The 13,690-nt window shown below is 42.1% G+C and overlaps 1 protein-coding gene across 1 annotated transcript in view; it reads right to left on the bottom strand.

The window, feature by feature from the left end:
- ano1b (anoctamin 1, calcium activated chloride channel b) overlaps window positions 1-13,690 on the bottom strand; it is a gene marked incomplete at its 3' end in the record, with an annotated part of 66,102 nt that overhangs the window by 23,344 nt on the left and 29,068 nt on the right. Inside the window, exons 6-13 of the mRNA XM_080737047.1 lie at window positions 12,413-12,467; window positions 12,092-12,143; window positions 11,907-11,962; window positions 11,589-11,630; window positions 9,582-9,646; window positions 8,624-8,758; window positions 4,454-4,614; window positions 3,348-3,430 (exon numbers count right to left, since the gene is read on the bottom strand). Coding sequence (XP_080593173.1) covers window positions 3,348-3,430; window positions 4,454-4,614; window positions 8,624-8,758; window positions 9,582-9,646; window positions 11,589-11,630; window positions 11,907-11,962; window positions 12,092-12,143; window positions 12,413-12,467 — 649 coding nt within the window. The remainder of the gene's footprint in view (window positions 1-3,347; window positions 3,431-4,453; window positions 4,615-8,623; window positions 8,759-9,581; window positions 9,647-11,588; window positions 11,631-11,906; window positions 11,963-12,091; window positions 12,144-12,412; window positions 12,468-13,690) is intronic.

Raw genomic sequence — 13,690 nt, 5'->3', positions numbered from 1 at the left:
AAAATGAACAGCATATTAGCATTTATCTGGAAATGTAATAGTTTTATCTTGTAACACAATGATTTACCATAGACAGACAAAACAAGACAAACAGACAGACAGACAGACAGACAGACAGACAGACAGACAGACAGACAGACAGACAGACAGACAGACAGACAGACATCATCTTTACCCACTTGGCATATATTAGACCCTGTCACAATTATTAATTCACACACAGTCCTAAAATAGTACATGTACATCTGCAGCATATGGAATCCATATTGAAAATTGTTGGAAAAACATTTTTCATTATATAAAAAAGAAAAGAAAAGAGGGAAAAAGCGAACATAGACTGCTGCAGTGCATGGACTCTTTGTGATAAAGACATGATTGTTCATTGCTAAAACACAAATTGAACATGGAGTTTTTGTTAAGACAATCACCAGAACTATACATGTGCACCACAAGTATATTTCACATAAGATCCAGAAATATAGCTTCCAATCTATGTTTCAGTGTCTGAAAAGTGGACTTTGCGAGTGGAAGGCCAAAGTGAGCGCCAATGAAAGAAATACAGATACAGAAGGTTTTACTTAAGTATCAATACTGAGAAGTAGAAATACTCTTTTACTCAAGTCTGGACTTCAAAATGTACTTGAGTAAAAGTATTGGTGTCAAAATGTACTTGAAAGTACCAAAAGTAGAAAGTACTAATAATGCAGAATGTCCCATTTCACAAGTTTTCAGCAGATCCACAAGCTCATCGCAACACATTGTGAGCTTGCAGATCAGCTATTTTCAATATAGAGCTGAAGTGCAATGCATGTTTTGTAATAATAATCTAAATCTACAAAGTAACCATTAACTAAAGTTTGCCTCTGCATGAGATGTAGTGTAGTAAAAGTAAAAGTACTGGAAATTGGAAATACCCCAGTAAAGTAAAAAAATACCTCAAAATTGCACTTTGTTACTTTACACCACTGTTGCTGGGGAATGGAAACCGTAGAGCAGAGAACATCAGATAATGACCCTCTTGCTGTTTAAGGCAACATCGTGAATGTTCTTAGACATGAGATCATTCATTTTAAATTAGCCCATTACCACTGTATCTCTGGCTTCCAGATGTGTTGTGACACAGCGGGTCAGAAGGTCAGGTATGCATGAGCTGCACATGAAATGTGAGCAGTGGATGTGGCCACTGTGGTATACGGTATGTATAGATTCAGTGTTGCCAGATTCTGCGAGAGAGATAAGCAACCATGTCTATGAAAACAAGACCAAAAGAACCGACTATAGGCCGCATTTGAAAATAGCAGATCTACAAGCCCACAACGTGTTGCAATGCGACGCGTTGTGAGCTTGTAGATGTGCGCTCGTATGGGGTCCCTGCTATAAAACATTTTCAGATGGGGGTCAATGGCCAAATATTACCTAATTTGGGTGTCCTTCACATGAAAATGTTTGAGAACCACCTTTTTAAACCACATTAGGAAGCAAGTCCAAATAAGCTTCTACAATTTGGAAACAAGACCCAAGAAACCGCAACCCGCAACTGCCAATATTTACAAGTTAAATTTCAAAGAAAACCAAGCCCTGAGTCACTTATAATAAGTAAACATGGCAACACTGGTTCAATTTGAGCACACCACATTTTCCACTCTTGATTAGAATGATCTGCTCCTTCATTCACGTTTGGTTAATGTAGCCTTGCAGGAAGAGTTGATGTCTTCAGGTGGTGACCATCGATCCTAGACGTCAGTCTAGGATCTAGGATGGTAGTGGAGGCCAAATCACTGCCCATATCCTCCTCCTGGCCAAGACTAAACTCCTCTATCTTGGGTGGGTACTATGATAATTATAATACACTGTATAATAGATTATAACAGTGATTAGAACACAATATAATCTACTATCATGTATTACAACTATATCCTGGTGGTCTAAATGAAAAGTCAGTGAGTGATCAGTCATTATGAAGTGTTTGGCCCTGTTCGGCCAAGCTCAGACCTACTCTTGATTGGATACTTTTTATTACCACGTTTAGTACCACTTTCACACCACTCTACCCAGGTCCTTGTAGTGGAAAACCTGGCACAAGTGGGCGGTGTGGAGTGGTGTGGTGTTGGGCCAGAGGCTAGTATCTAAGGGGCTAAAGTCACACATTGTGAGCTTGTAGATAGGATCTTTGCCCCAAAATAGGGAAGTTAGGGTTCAAGTGGCTAAAATAAAAATAAAAATAAACCTACCGGTATAAGCTCTTTGTCAGACCAAAAACAAAGTTATATGAGTGTGAGACACAGAACATGTGGGTAGAGGAGCAGTGCCAGAGCAACAGACAAAGCTGTGGTGAAATTTCAGAGTTGTGAGTGATTATAGCAAACATGTAATGGTCCAAACCTTGAGAGCCTCCTGTTAAAAACACGGTGAGGGTTGGAGATAGAGAGACAAAGAAAGAGATAAAAGGAAAAGAATCATTACTGAACACACCCAGGTCATTCTTCACTTGTTCCAGGGTATCCTGATGCAACAAAGAAATGTCATTGCTACTGTGTATTAACTTTCATTATAAACACAGCTTTAAGCAGTGATGAGTCACATTGAAACGCTGAACATACAGTGCTATCAAGCTGTATGCTGATAAATTCATATAGGTCTACTTGAATTTACCCTAGCATCCCTAATCTGAGCATGTCATAGATAGGCAAACATTCGGCAACCATAGACAAACATTTAGAATTCTGCCACTGTTAACACATTTAGTACCAAGTCTAGTACCAAGATCAAGTCTATTCCCTGCATTCCCTGCAAGAGATTATTACCATTTTGCACTAAAAGGAAATATCAGTATTGTCTGACAGACATCCTCTGATATGATACTCCTGATGAGATTTGATTACATTAATGATCTTTTATCAGCTGTGAATAGATCTCCCCCCATTGTGAGACAAGTGTCCAAATAGCCAGTGATTTTTATTAAAAAAAAACAACGGAGGAGAGAGCGTAAAATGTTGTAGACATGATCAAAGTATTTTGATTTTACACCCTCTTCTTTGTTATTTTTTTAGTTTTCAAGTTTTGGTTGCCGTCGATCCTAAAAGCACTGATCTACGCTTTTAACTCAACTATTATTGCCATTGATCTCTCTCTCTCTGCACATACTGGTATATAATATACTGTCTAGAATGGAATGCTGTGATCTGCTCCCTAACACTCATATGGTGAATGTGTTAAATGCTTGATTTATAGCCGTGTGCCGCAAATGGAAGATCAGCTATTTTTGGCGCACCGACTCTGTACGACACAGTATATCAGGCTTTAGATATGTACTGTATGATAAGGAACATATGTTAGCCAGCACACACCTCCTCATCTTCAAAACCAGTCAGGTCCCACTCATAGTTAAGCCTCATCTGTCGCCTCTTCCAGTGCTCCATAAACATGGCGGCTGTACGACAAAGAAAGATATACATTTATGTAAGGTGACATTACATGTAAAAAAATAAAAAGAAACACTGTAGGTTGTGCAAGAAGACGGTTTTAATGCCTTAAAAATGTTTACGTTTGCCTGGGCAGACGTCATTTTTGTGTTCCTCTGCCTAGAAAGTATGTGTGCACAAATACAAGAACACTCGCCCCAAAACATGCTTGCCCCAGGTCAAATCCAGCGACCTCGGAACGGTCCCCACCAGGTATTCCTAAACGTAACCTCTGCCTAAACCTAACCTTATTCCTAACCATAACCTCTTAAAACTATGCTTAAACCTAACCTTATTCCTAAACGTAACCTCAGTAAAACTATGCCTAAACCGAACCTTATTCCTAAACATAACCTCAGTGACACAAATAGAAGAAAACAAGAACCACTGGGGGCGACTGGTCTGCAGGGAAAATGGGGGCGAGCGTTCGTTTTGCGGCGAGCGTTCCGGATACTGTGTGCACCTGTGTGTGTTCAGGGGCGTCACAAGGGAGGGAAAAGTGGGACTGAGTTACTAGGGCCCAAGGTGGAGGGGCCCTAATTATTTTATACTTTAGCTATTGAAAAATAGCAGATATACAAGCTGCTGCGAGCTTGTAGATCTGCTATTTTTGAAAAGTAGTGAAAATGTGCGCAAATCTTTGAATATATGTATTTTTCAAGCTAAAATGTTAACTCAAATTTAGCTTCTGGGGGGTCCCTGGAACTAAATATTTTGAGATGGGGTCCGTGGCCAAATACATGAAAACGTTTGAGCACCACTGACATGGAAACATACGTTTCTCAAAAAAACCTTAAAAGGATTTGAAATATTCAAATAGTAGATCTACAAGCTCGCAGCGCGGCACTCGGTGCCACGCTGGGAGCTTGTATATATGCTTGTATATATGTTATTTTTCAAAAGTTAAAGTACCCATGCAGGGCCCAGAATTTGGTGCGACACTCCTGTGTGTGTTTGCCTGATATAGTGTCTGTGTGATTTAGTTCTCTCACCCCACAGAGCCATGAATATAGAGAAGAACACGGTGGCAGGGTTATCAAACAGATGGCTGGCCCTGGCCGTGCCACAGGCCGTGCTCAGCTTCCAGTAGCTGCACGCTCGGTCACACAGAGGGCACATCGAGATGTTGTTCTTCGGGTGACATATCTCCATGCTGGAAAAGATGAGCACGTGCACACGCACACAGACAGGCACACACGCACGCACACGCGCGCGCACACACGCACACACACACACACACACACACACACACACACACACACACACACACACACACACACACACACACACACACACACACACACACACACACACACACACACACACACACACACACACACACACTATTGTGAGTGTTCAATTTGGAGAAGAACTAAAACTGATGGTGGCGTCACGACACATAGGGGCCTTTTCCACCAAGAGAACCTTGGTTCAAGAACCAGTGCCGGTCAACTTTCTTGGAACCGTGGTTCGTTCTTGCGAACCGGCCGCGAACCGGCTTGCGTTTCCACCAGAATGAACCAGATTGAACCAAAGGAACCAAGGACTTTGTGGTTCCCGTTCGGAACCAACTTTCACGGTTCGGAAACCAACTCGGTTCTCGTGGAAAAGCTCACCTCTGGTTCATCCCATAGGCGGGAGAAAGAAACCTGAACCATTGTGAGCTGTGTGTCATGCCCCGTCTCTCTCACCCCGTTTCCTGTCTATCTCCACTGTATACTACCAAAAAAGGCCTCACAAAATATAAAAATAATAATACATTTAAGTTTCCCTCTCTATAAGTTTAATTTCCCCTTCTCACTCTGTAAATGCAGGTGTAAACCTCATACAGTAGTAGTCTAAAACTGTAACTTTTCATATTACAAATTCAAAAACAGCAAAGGTAGCAGATTTACAAGCTCAAAATGTGTCACTTCGGGCCGTGTTTAGAGCTTGTATAGCTGCTACTTTTGTGTGACGTTGTAGTAGTGATGAAGTAGGGCATTAATTTACAAGGAGTAATGCCCTAAAAAAACACAAAAAGTTTAAATATGTAGATAAGAGGTTTCCGCAGCGATATCTGATGCAGGCTGGTATTCAGGTTGATAAAGTCTGTCTAAAAATGATCCAATTCTTGGCAGAAATGACCAATATAATACCTTGCCAATGCTGAAAAGGACGTGACGATTAAGAAGGTGTCACACAGGAGTTCTGGGTTGTGTTACAGACTATCATACTGCTGGTTGTGCGCGTGTGCATGTGTCTAATGTGTCTGTGTGACACGTGCGTACTTGCTTGTGTTTGTATGTGTGCGACTGTGCGTGCGTGTGTGTGTGCGACGCGCGTGTGTCATAATATCCTGCGGATGATGAGAACCAGACCAGAGGAAGTAGAACAGGACTATAAATGTCACAGCCCATTCGTCAAGCATTCCTCTTTTTTCTCCCTTTCTCCTGTATTTGTTCATTGTCTCGCTCCTTCTTGCCCACTATCTTCTTCTCACATTCCATTTCTTCCTCTATTTATGTACACCTCCTCTACAGTATGTCTGCTGCCCTCATGTGCTTTCTTTCATGTGTTTTCCCCCTCTCCTCTGCCTCTTACTGCCTCTCAGCCCTGTTGTTAATTCCACCAGGGTTATTGTGCTGAACCAAATACATTTGAGGACAGCAATTCTTTTAGGTTAGTTTTGAGTTTGGGAGTCTTTCCACGTTGTGGTGGCAGCGGTAGAATGCCTTTCCTCCCATGTTTGAGACAAATTTTGGGGGAACAAGGTCATATGATCTCTGTGTTATATCCATGGAAATCACTCACTCTAGAGAAGTTTGACAGGTTTCTGGGCACTGATCCTCTGAGTATTTTAAAGACCATACCCATTTGAGATTGTAGATAGACTATGTTTGATATTTTTGAAAACATGAAGTCAAAACAAAGTAAAAATCAAATCAAACAGAATCAGCTTCTCAGCTTCTCTGAGCACAGGTCTCCGCCAGGCCAGGGAGTAGAAGTCAATCTTTTTTTGTGTGTGCAAATATCGGCCTCCTGGTGGCGCTATATCAGGCCAATGTGAAGTTTCACGGCAATCATGATTTGAAGCATTTTGTTCCAAACGGACCACTCCTGCAAAATGTGGAGTCAATCATAGCCAATCAGGATGGAATATGAAAAATCTGACAGATCTGTCTTGATCACATAGAGAAAATGTGTACCGATTTGCGTGATGTTTGGACAAAATCTGTAGGAGTAAAATAAAAATATGTTTTGCAAAAATCTGAGGCAGAGCAGAGGTTCTGCTCCAGGGAGCAGAACTGTGCACAGTTTCATGTAGATCAGAGATTAGCTGTACACAGACACACGCAGGGGTGTCGCACCAAATTCTGGGCCCTGGGTACAAGAATTCACTGCGGGCCCCCCATGAACGCATTATTAGTCTACACATTATTTTGTGCTTTAACTATCAAAAAATAGCATATATACAAGCTCACAGCGCGGCACTGTATTTAGTTCCAGGGATCCCCAGAAGCAAAATTTGAGTTATAAATGTTAGCTTAAAAAATACATATATTCAAAGATTTGCACACATTTTCACAACTTTTCAAAAATAGCAGATCTACAAGCTTGTATATCTGTTATTTTTCAATAGCTAAAGTACAATAATTAGGGCCCCCTCCATCTTGGGCCCTAGTAACTCAGTCCCACTTTTCCCCCCCTTGTGACGCCCCTGGACACATGGACCGACGGACAGACAGGGAGAAAACATACAGTAGTCTCGGCCACGCCTTCGGCCTTGCGGAGACATTTCAAAAGCAAGGCATTTAATGTATTCCCCGGGTGAGAAGTGTCACACGGCAGCTATTCAGCTATTATCACCCCCACCCCCCGCCAAAATAAAAATAAAAATAAATCAACAATGCGGACCATGTTGACTCAATAAAAATGTTGGCATTGAAAAGTCACACCAACAGAAGCAGGCTTGAGTAAGGTTGGCCCCTCGTGGGGTGTCAGCTGAGCCTCTCGCTTGTTTGGCGGATTACATCATTGATAAAACACATCCACGGACCGACCTACTGTAATAATATCTCTCCCCGGAATGTGCACACTTACATGCACGTACAAGCAAGAACAAGTGTCAATTCCTGATGTGTTATTGTATCTAACGCCTGCAAAGGGACCCATCTCTGAGACCCTGCTTCTGTTTGAAGGGCAGAGTGGAATCTCTGGACAGCTGCTGGATGAAATCCAAGCTAAGGTTATAGAGTGGATTAACCTTTCCGTGTTTCTGTGTATCGATGAAAGGCTCCACACAAGTTCAAACTATTACTTTCTCACACAACTGGTTTTCTCACAATGCGCTGAGGCATAGACAACATGCCAATACATTCAAAATAGGCACTAGACGACTCTATTCATGATGCTGTGTGAGTACATTAGGGCAGAGGGAAGAGCTCAAGTTACATTTACAGTTTAGCAAAGATACCAAACAAAGTTATGATGCAAGTGCTCTACCACATGTACAGTGATCCAGGGAACAAACAAACTGAGTTTCTGATGCCCATCCTGAATTTGCTCGAGTCAGCAACCGATGTTCCAACTTGAAACTGATAATTCATAAGAAATGCTGCCTGTCTACAGTTTTGTTCCATGCACTTGAGTGATCAATGACGCACAGCGTGATTACTCCATCCAAATCAAAACTAGATTTGGAAGACACAGCCAGCAACACATGGAGGTCCATCCATGCATCCTTCACACACACACACACACACACACACACACACACACACACACACACACACACACACACACACACACACACACACACACACACACACACACACACACACACACACACACACACACACACACACACACACACACACACACACTATTGTGACAACAGGGAAGGTGGCTGTTGAGAGGGAGACAAACTGGCCCTCAAGTGCGGTGCAAGTGACAATGGCACTAAGAGAGACGGAACAGAAAAAGGATACTGAGGATTTGACTCTGGGAGTGTTCTGAGTGTTCTGAAGACAAAGTGGAAACCTTGGAGTGGAATCCTTTTTCATCCAGGGTGTGTGTGTGTGTGTGTGTGTGTGTGTGTGTGTGTGTGTGTGTGTGTGTGTGTGTGTGTGTGTGCGTGCGTGCGTGCGTGCGTGCGTGCGAGCGTGCGTGCGTGCGTGTACCTTGGGATGTTGTCATCGACAGTAGCACACCCGTACAGGAACACAATGACCCCCACCACGGAGGCGGGGATAAGCATCTGCGTGTACAGACCCAGCCAGGCGAAGTACAGGCCAATCTTCTCCCCGAAATACTTCCTGGAGGAGGAGAACACAATAACAAAATGAAAGAGGAGACTATATATAAATCAGGGCGAAGGTTTACACAAAGTGTAAGGAGGGAGTGGGCGAAATTGGTTTGGGCAAGTTGTCCTCGGCTGCAGTTACATTATTGTTAAATAAACATGAAACGAGAGAGAGAGAGAGAGAGAGAGAGAGAGAGAGAGAGAGAGAGAGAGAGACTGTAATGTTCCAGCACACTATCATGGAGACTGTCTGGGCTGTATGAGACTGCACTCCAACAAACACAGTAACCTGCTTCTCGGTTCAACAGTCCGTGGACGAGCCAGACAGTGCCCTCATTTCAACATCATGGTGTTGATGACATCTACTGTAATGCTGTGCTCTCATCCTTACTACTTACACAAGTAAGATGCCCTAAGGACCAGAAGCGACTGTTAGGTTGCGCTGAAACAACAGAGCTTCTAAATACGGCCACGTCTACTCCACTACATCTCACAGGCAAATATTGTACTTTTACTCCACTACAGTTATTTGACAACTTTAGTCACTAGTTACTTTGTAGATTTTGATTATTATTACAAAACATACATTAGCCACTTCAGCCCCATATCAATTTTGGCCATTTGAAAATTCTTTATAAACTTTGAACTTGTGAAATGGGACTTTCTGCACAATTAGTACATTTTGATTCCAATACTTTTGTACTTTTACTCAAGTAAATTTTTTATTCTGGACGAAAAACTCAGGCAAGTTATTTTTCACCACTGATGCTCAAATTCTCAAAATAATAAAGTGGGCATTATTGAAGGTGAAGCGTTCAAAGAATAATCATCCTTACCGTACAAGGCCAATGGGTTGGTATTTGTAGAAGACACTGTAGCTTGCCCACTCCTCATACAAGAGCTGGGGAAGGCAAACAACAACAACAACTATTGTGAAGTCTGTTTGTGTTCTGAAACCTTGCCTCATAGCTAATTCCCCCCCAAAAATTAAAACTAAAAATAAATTCCTATGCGGATCCATATATGAGCTGAATGATTGTAGCCAATTCGCCTACCGACAAAACAGATCCATAGATGATGCCATAGCCACAATGCTACACACTGCCCTCTCCCACCTGGAGAAAGACAAGATGCCATTCAAAGACTAACAGCTTAGCGTTCCATCACCATCATCCAGCTCAGACTTAAAGGAGGACTTTGACACTTTTCAACCTATCTTCATATAATAGGTCCTCACTAATGTCCATAATAAAATTGCAAAAACATCGTTTGACAGATTTCTTTTAAACAATATTTTTGAAAAAATATTTTAGATTTTTATTATCACCAGAACAATAGCTTCCACTTTAACATTACAACTTTTCAGGAATAGAAAGCCTGCATTTTCTATTAACTTGGATTCCCCATTGACGATGTCACAAGACTATGGATTTCTAACCCTTCCCACAGCTCTCCTAAGAGACTTGGACCGAGTAGATATTTTTTTTGCAATTTTATTATGAACATTAGTGAGGACCTATTATATGAAGATGGTGACGTAATCCTTTAAGAATACGACAGCGCTAGTCCCGGGTCAAATCCGTGCAACCTCGAAAGGGTCGCCACCAGGTATTCACAAACATAAACTCAGTAAAACTATGCCTAAACCTAACCTTAGTTATTCCTAAACGTAACCTCAGTAAAACCTAAACCTAACCCTATTCCTAAACCTATCCTCGGTAAAACTATATGCATATAAACCTATTAACCATATACCTAACCGTAACCTCAGTAAAACAAACACAAGAATACAAGAACCGCTGGTGGCGAGTGTGTGTTGGGGCGAGCCTTCTCGTTACCAGACTTGAAACCAACAGTCAGGAGGAACCTAGGGTTCAACCCCAGCCTTTCTGTCAGAATGCAGACACATGGTGAGGATGAGGATCTATCTATCCAAAACCTCTTCGGCCCTGACCCTCAGCACTGGAGCCTCCCAGGGCTGGCTCCCTGCTCTAATCCCTGTGCATCTACGACTGTGTGGCCTCGCACAGCTCCAACCTAGGCCACGATTACGCGGTAACGATCAGAACGGAAAACGAGAAAGTCTTGTTGCTTCTCACTTTTCATTCTGCGTTTAAAAAAACGCTGTAGTGCGCATGTCAGGTGGCTAAGTGGCATTGACACACTGCCAGATAGACCAGTCACGCAATGCGTAGAACCTGTTCTACTTCCTTGTTTACACCAATGCAGCGTGTTTCTATGGCTTGCCGACATGAGCTCATCCCACGTTTTGCAGGTTTACATGGAGACGCCAGGCGACGCTTCATCAAAGATTTCCACTCTGGAAGGGGCACATCTTGATATTTTATTTAGCTGTTTTCTCTAGAGACCGCTGTCGTCTAAACGGGACCATAGTGGTCAAGTTCACGACACAACAGCGATATAGGCCTTGACTATGGATGGTGGACTACAGGAGGTCAGGCAGAGGGCACAGCCCCATCCACACAGAAAGGCACTGCAGTGGATAGGGTCAGTGAGTTCAAATTCCTGGGAATGCACACCACTGAGGAACTCAAATGAGATGTGCTGTATAAACACTGAACGGCCGGTGACAAAAGGCACAGCGCCTCTACCTTCTCAGGCGAACAAAGAGGTACCACCGCACTGACTGGCTGCATCACTGCCAGCCAGGTATATGGGAATCCTACTGACCTCAACTGCAAATGCAAAGGGTTGTGTGTAGGGTTACTTGGGATCCTTTAGGATTTTAATGAACGTGTGACTGAATCCACATTATCAGTCTGGATAATGCCAGGCTAATAAAAAAAGAGGCAGGGGGGACAAGGTATAAGTAAAGAACTTACCTTCCTGTCGTTGTGCTCTATATTCTCCCCATGAACATCTCCCTGTAAAAACAGAAGTCAAACATTACATGTTGTATTGATACTATTATTATAAATATTGATGTTGAATCACTACCAATTAATCCATACCACATTGACATTTTGGAAACGTTCAAAGAATTATTCAATCCCAGTTCGACAACACGTCGCTTTGCGTGGCATTTCGAGCTTGCCTATGACACTGTAGTCCATTTCATACCGCATGACAGCGTCACTTGTAGGTCATTTTTGTTGCGCAACACAGTTATAAAACAGAGCATAAAATAGGACATTACTCACATCATGGAGAGGGTAGGCAGCCATGTAGACCCCACTAGCCAGAAGACTGGTGATACCTACAGGAGAAAGAAAAAAGAAATGCTTATTTGATTCACATGGTTAACTATTTATAATCACCTTAACCACAAACCTCTGCAGTTGCAATTCATGTCATTATTTATGGAGAAAGTGGGAGAGAGAATTACCCATGCTGTACTTGGCCTTTGTGCATTTTGTCCGTTTTAATACCTCAAAAACCTGGTGAATGAAGGCACTGAATTAATGAATTAAGAAAACATCTGAAAAGATCCCACTAATAAACTCAAACAATTAAAAACATAATCGACAGCTTATAAGAAACAAAATTAATTCTGTGGCATTGCTAAAGCCATTCAATTGTAGCACACTATTAGCTGTTTACTTTGTGATTAATTGGATTTTTTACACAAATTGTGTGACTGAGGCTCTATTTGATGTATTTGATGTGTTTGTTTATGTATATGTCATACAGTAGACTATGCACTTACTATTGAACTCCTGGTTTTACTGTCGAAGAAGTTATCTTTGTCGGACAGGTCAAACCTGTGAATAAACAAAACATGACGCCTAAAACACAGGCAAACCCAAAGCATGAAAACGACCTAAAACATTAGAAAAAGAATGGTCTACTTGTAACTGAGAAATAGGGAAAGTCTCCTTTGTTTTCTTATAAACTCATAGGAAAGACACTTTAAAACGTTACAACTGGTAATCACATGCCGAACAATGCTTTCAGCTTTAAACACTTAAACACCATATAGTTCATTGACCGGCCCAGGGGTCTATAGGTCTATACTTGGTCCCGTCCTTTTTTCCCTCTACACCAAAAGTCTTTGCCGAAAACAATCTCGATCAACAAGAGTTTGTAGATGAGATATTTTTTGTTGGATGAAGGCCTAATTTTCTGCCAAATGTTTACACCTGTAACAACATGCCCAGAATAGGGACGCTGTGGTCAGTCGGACAACTCTAGATCAGAACCATTTTATTAGTGCAAAGACAGCCTGCCAGCAGAGCCTTAAAATAGTGGTGATGTCATCTTGTAATTCCTTTAACTCCTCTTAAAACTTGAGCTGCCGCTTTTTAGACGAGCTGGAGACAGGAAGGAGGAGGATGAGAGCTGCAGCAGTCTAAACAAGTTGGAACGAAAGCAGAGGGCCCTTCATCAAGGTTCCTCAGCAGAAAAATGGCAAGCCTCTGTGTGTGTGTGTGTGTGTGTGTGTGTGTGTGTGTGTGTGTGTGTGTGTGTGTGTGTGTGTGTGTGTGTGTGTGTGTGTGTGTGTGTGTGTGTGTGTGTGTGTGTGCGTGTGTGTGTGTGTGGGTGCGCTCGCACATCCGTCCATGCGTGCGTGTGTGTGTGTGCGTAAATGCTTCATTGCGTGTGTGCGTGCGTGTGAGCGTGTGGCGTGTTAATACTGTCTTTATGTGGACCAAAATATGTGTGGAGGGGGGCATTGTTCTGGTCTCTACCGTATGAAGAAAACAGTCATTTTTGTGATAAAAAATTAAGGACTTTACACACTACAGAAAAACCCACAAAATGTTAAATAACCGGCAGCGAATCGTATCATACTATCGATGAAACACCGACCTTGATCTGAATAATTATTTGATCAGGAGTTTCTATACCGTGATTAAGTACTGGGATTACTTTGTGGGATTACGTGGTGCTGGGATGGGTCGAATTGGTCGATATGAACATTTCATTTCACAAATATTGCCACCAAAAAAAAAGTGATTTACAATATTATCACAATAATCAAAAT

Source organism: Nannobrachium achirus (genome assembly GCF_963921795.1).
Source record: "Nannobrachium achirus genome assembly, chromosome: 11".
Lineage (NCBI taxonomy): Eukaryota > Metazoa > Chordata > Actinopteri > Myctophiformes > Myctophidae > Nannobrachium > Nannobrachium achirus.
This window is presented reverse-complemented; position numbering and strand designations above follow the sequence as displayed.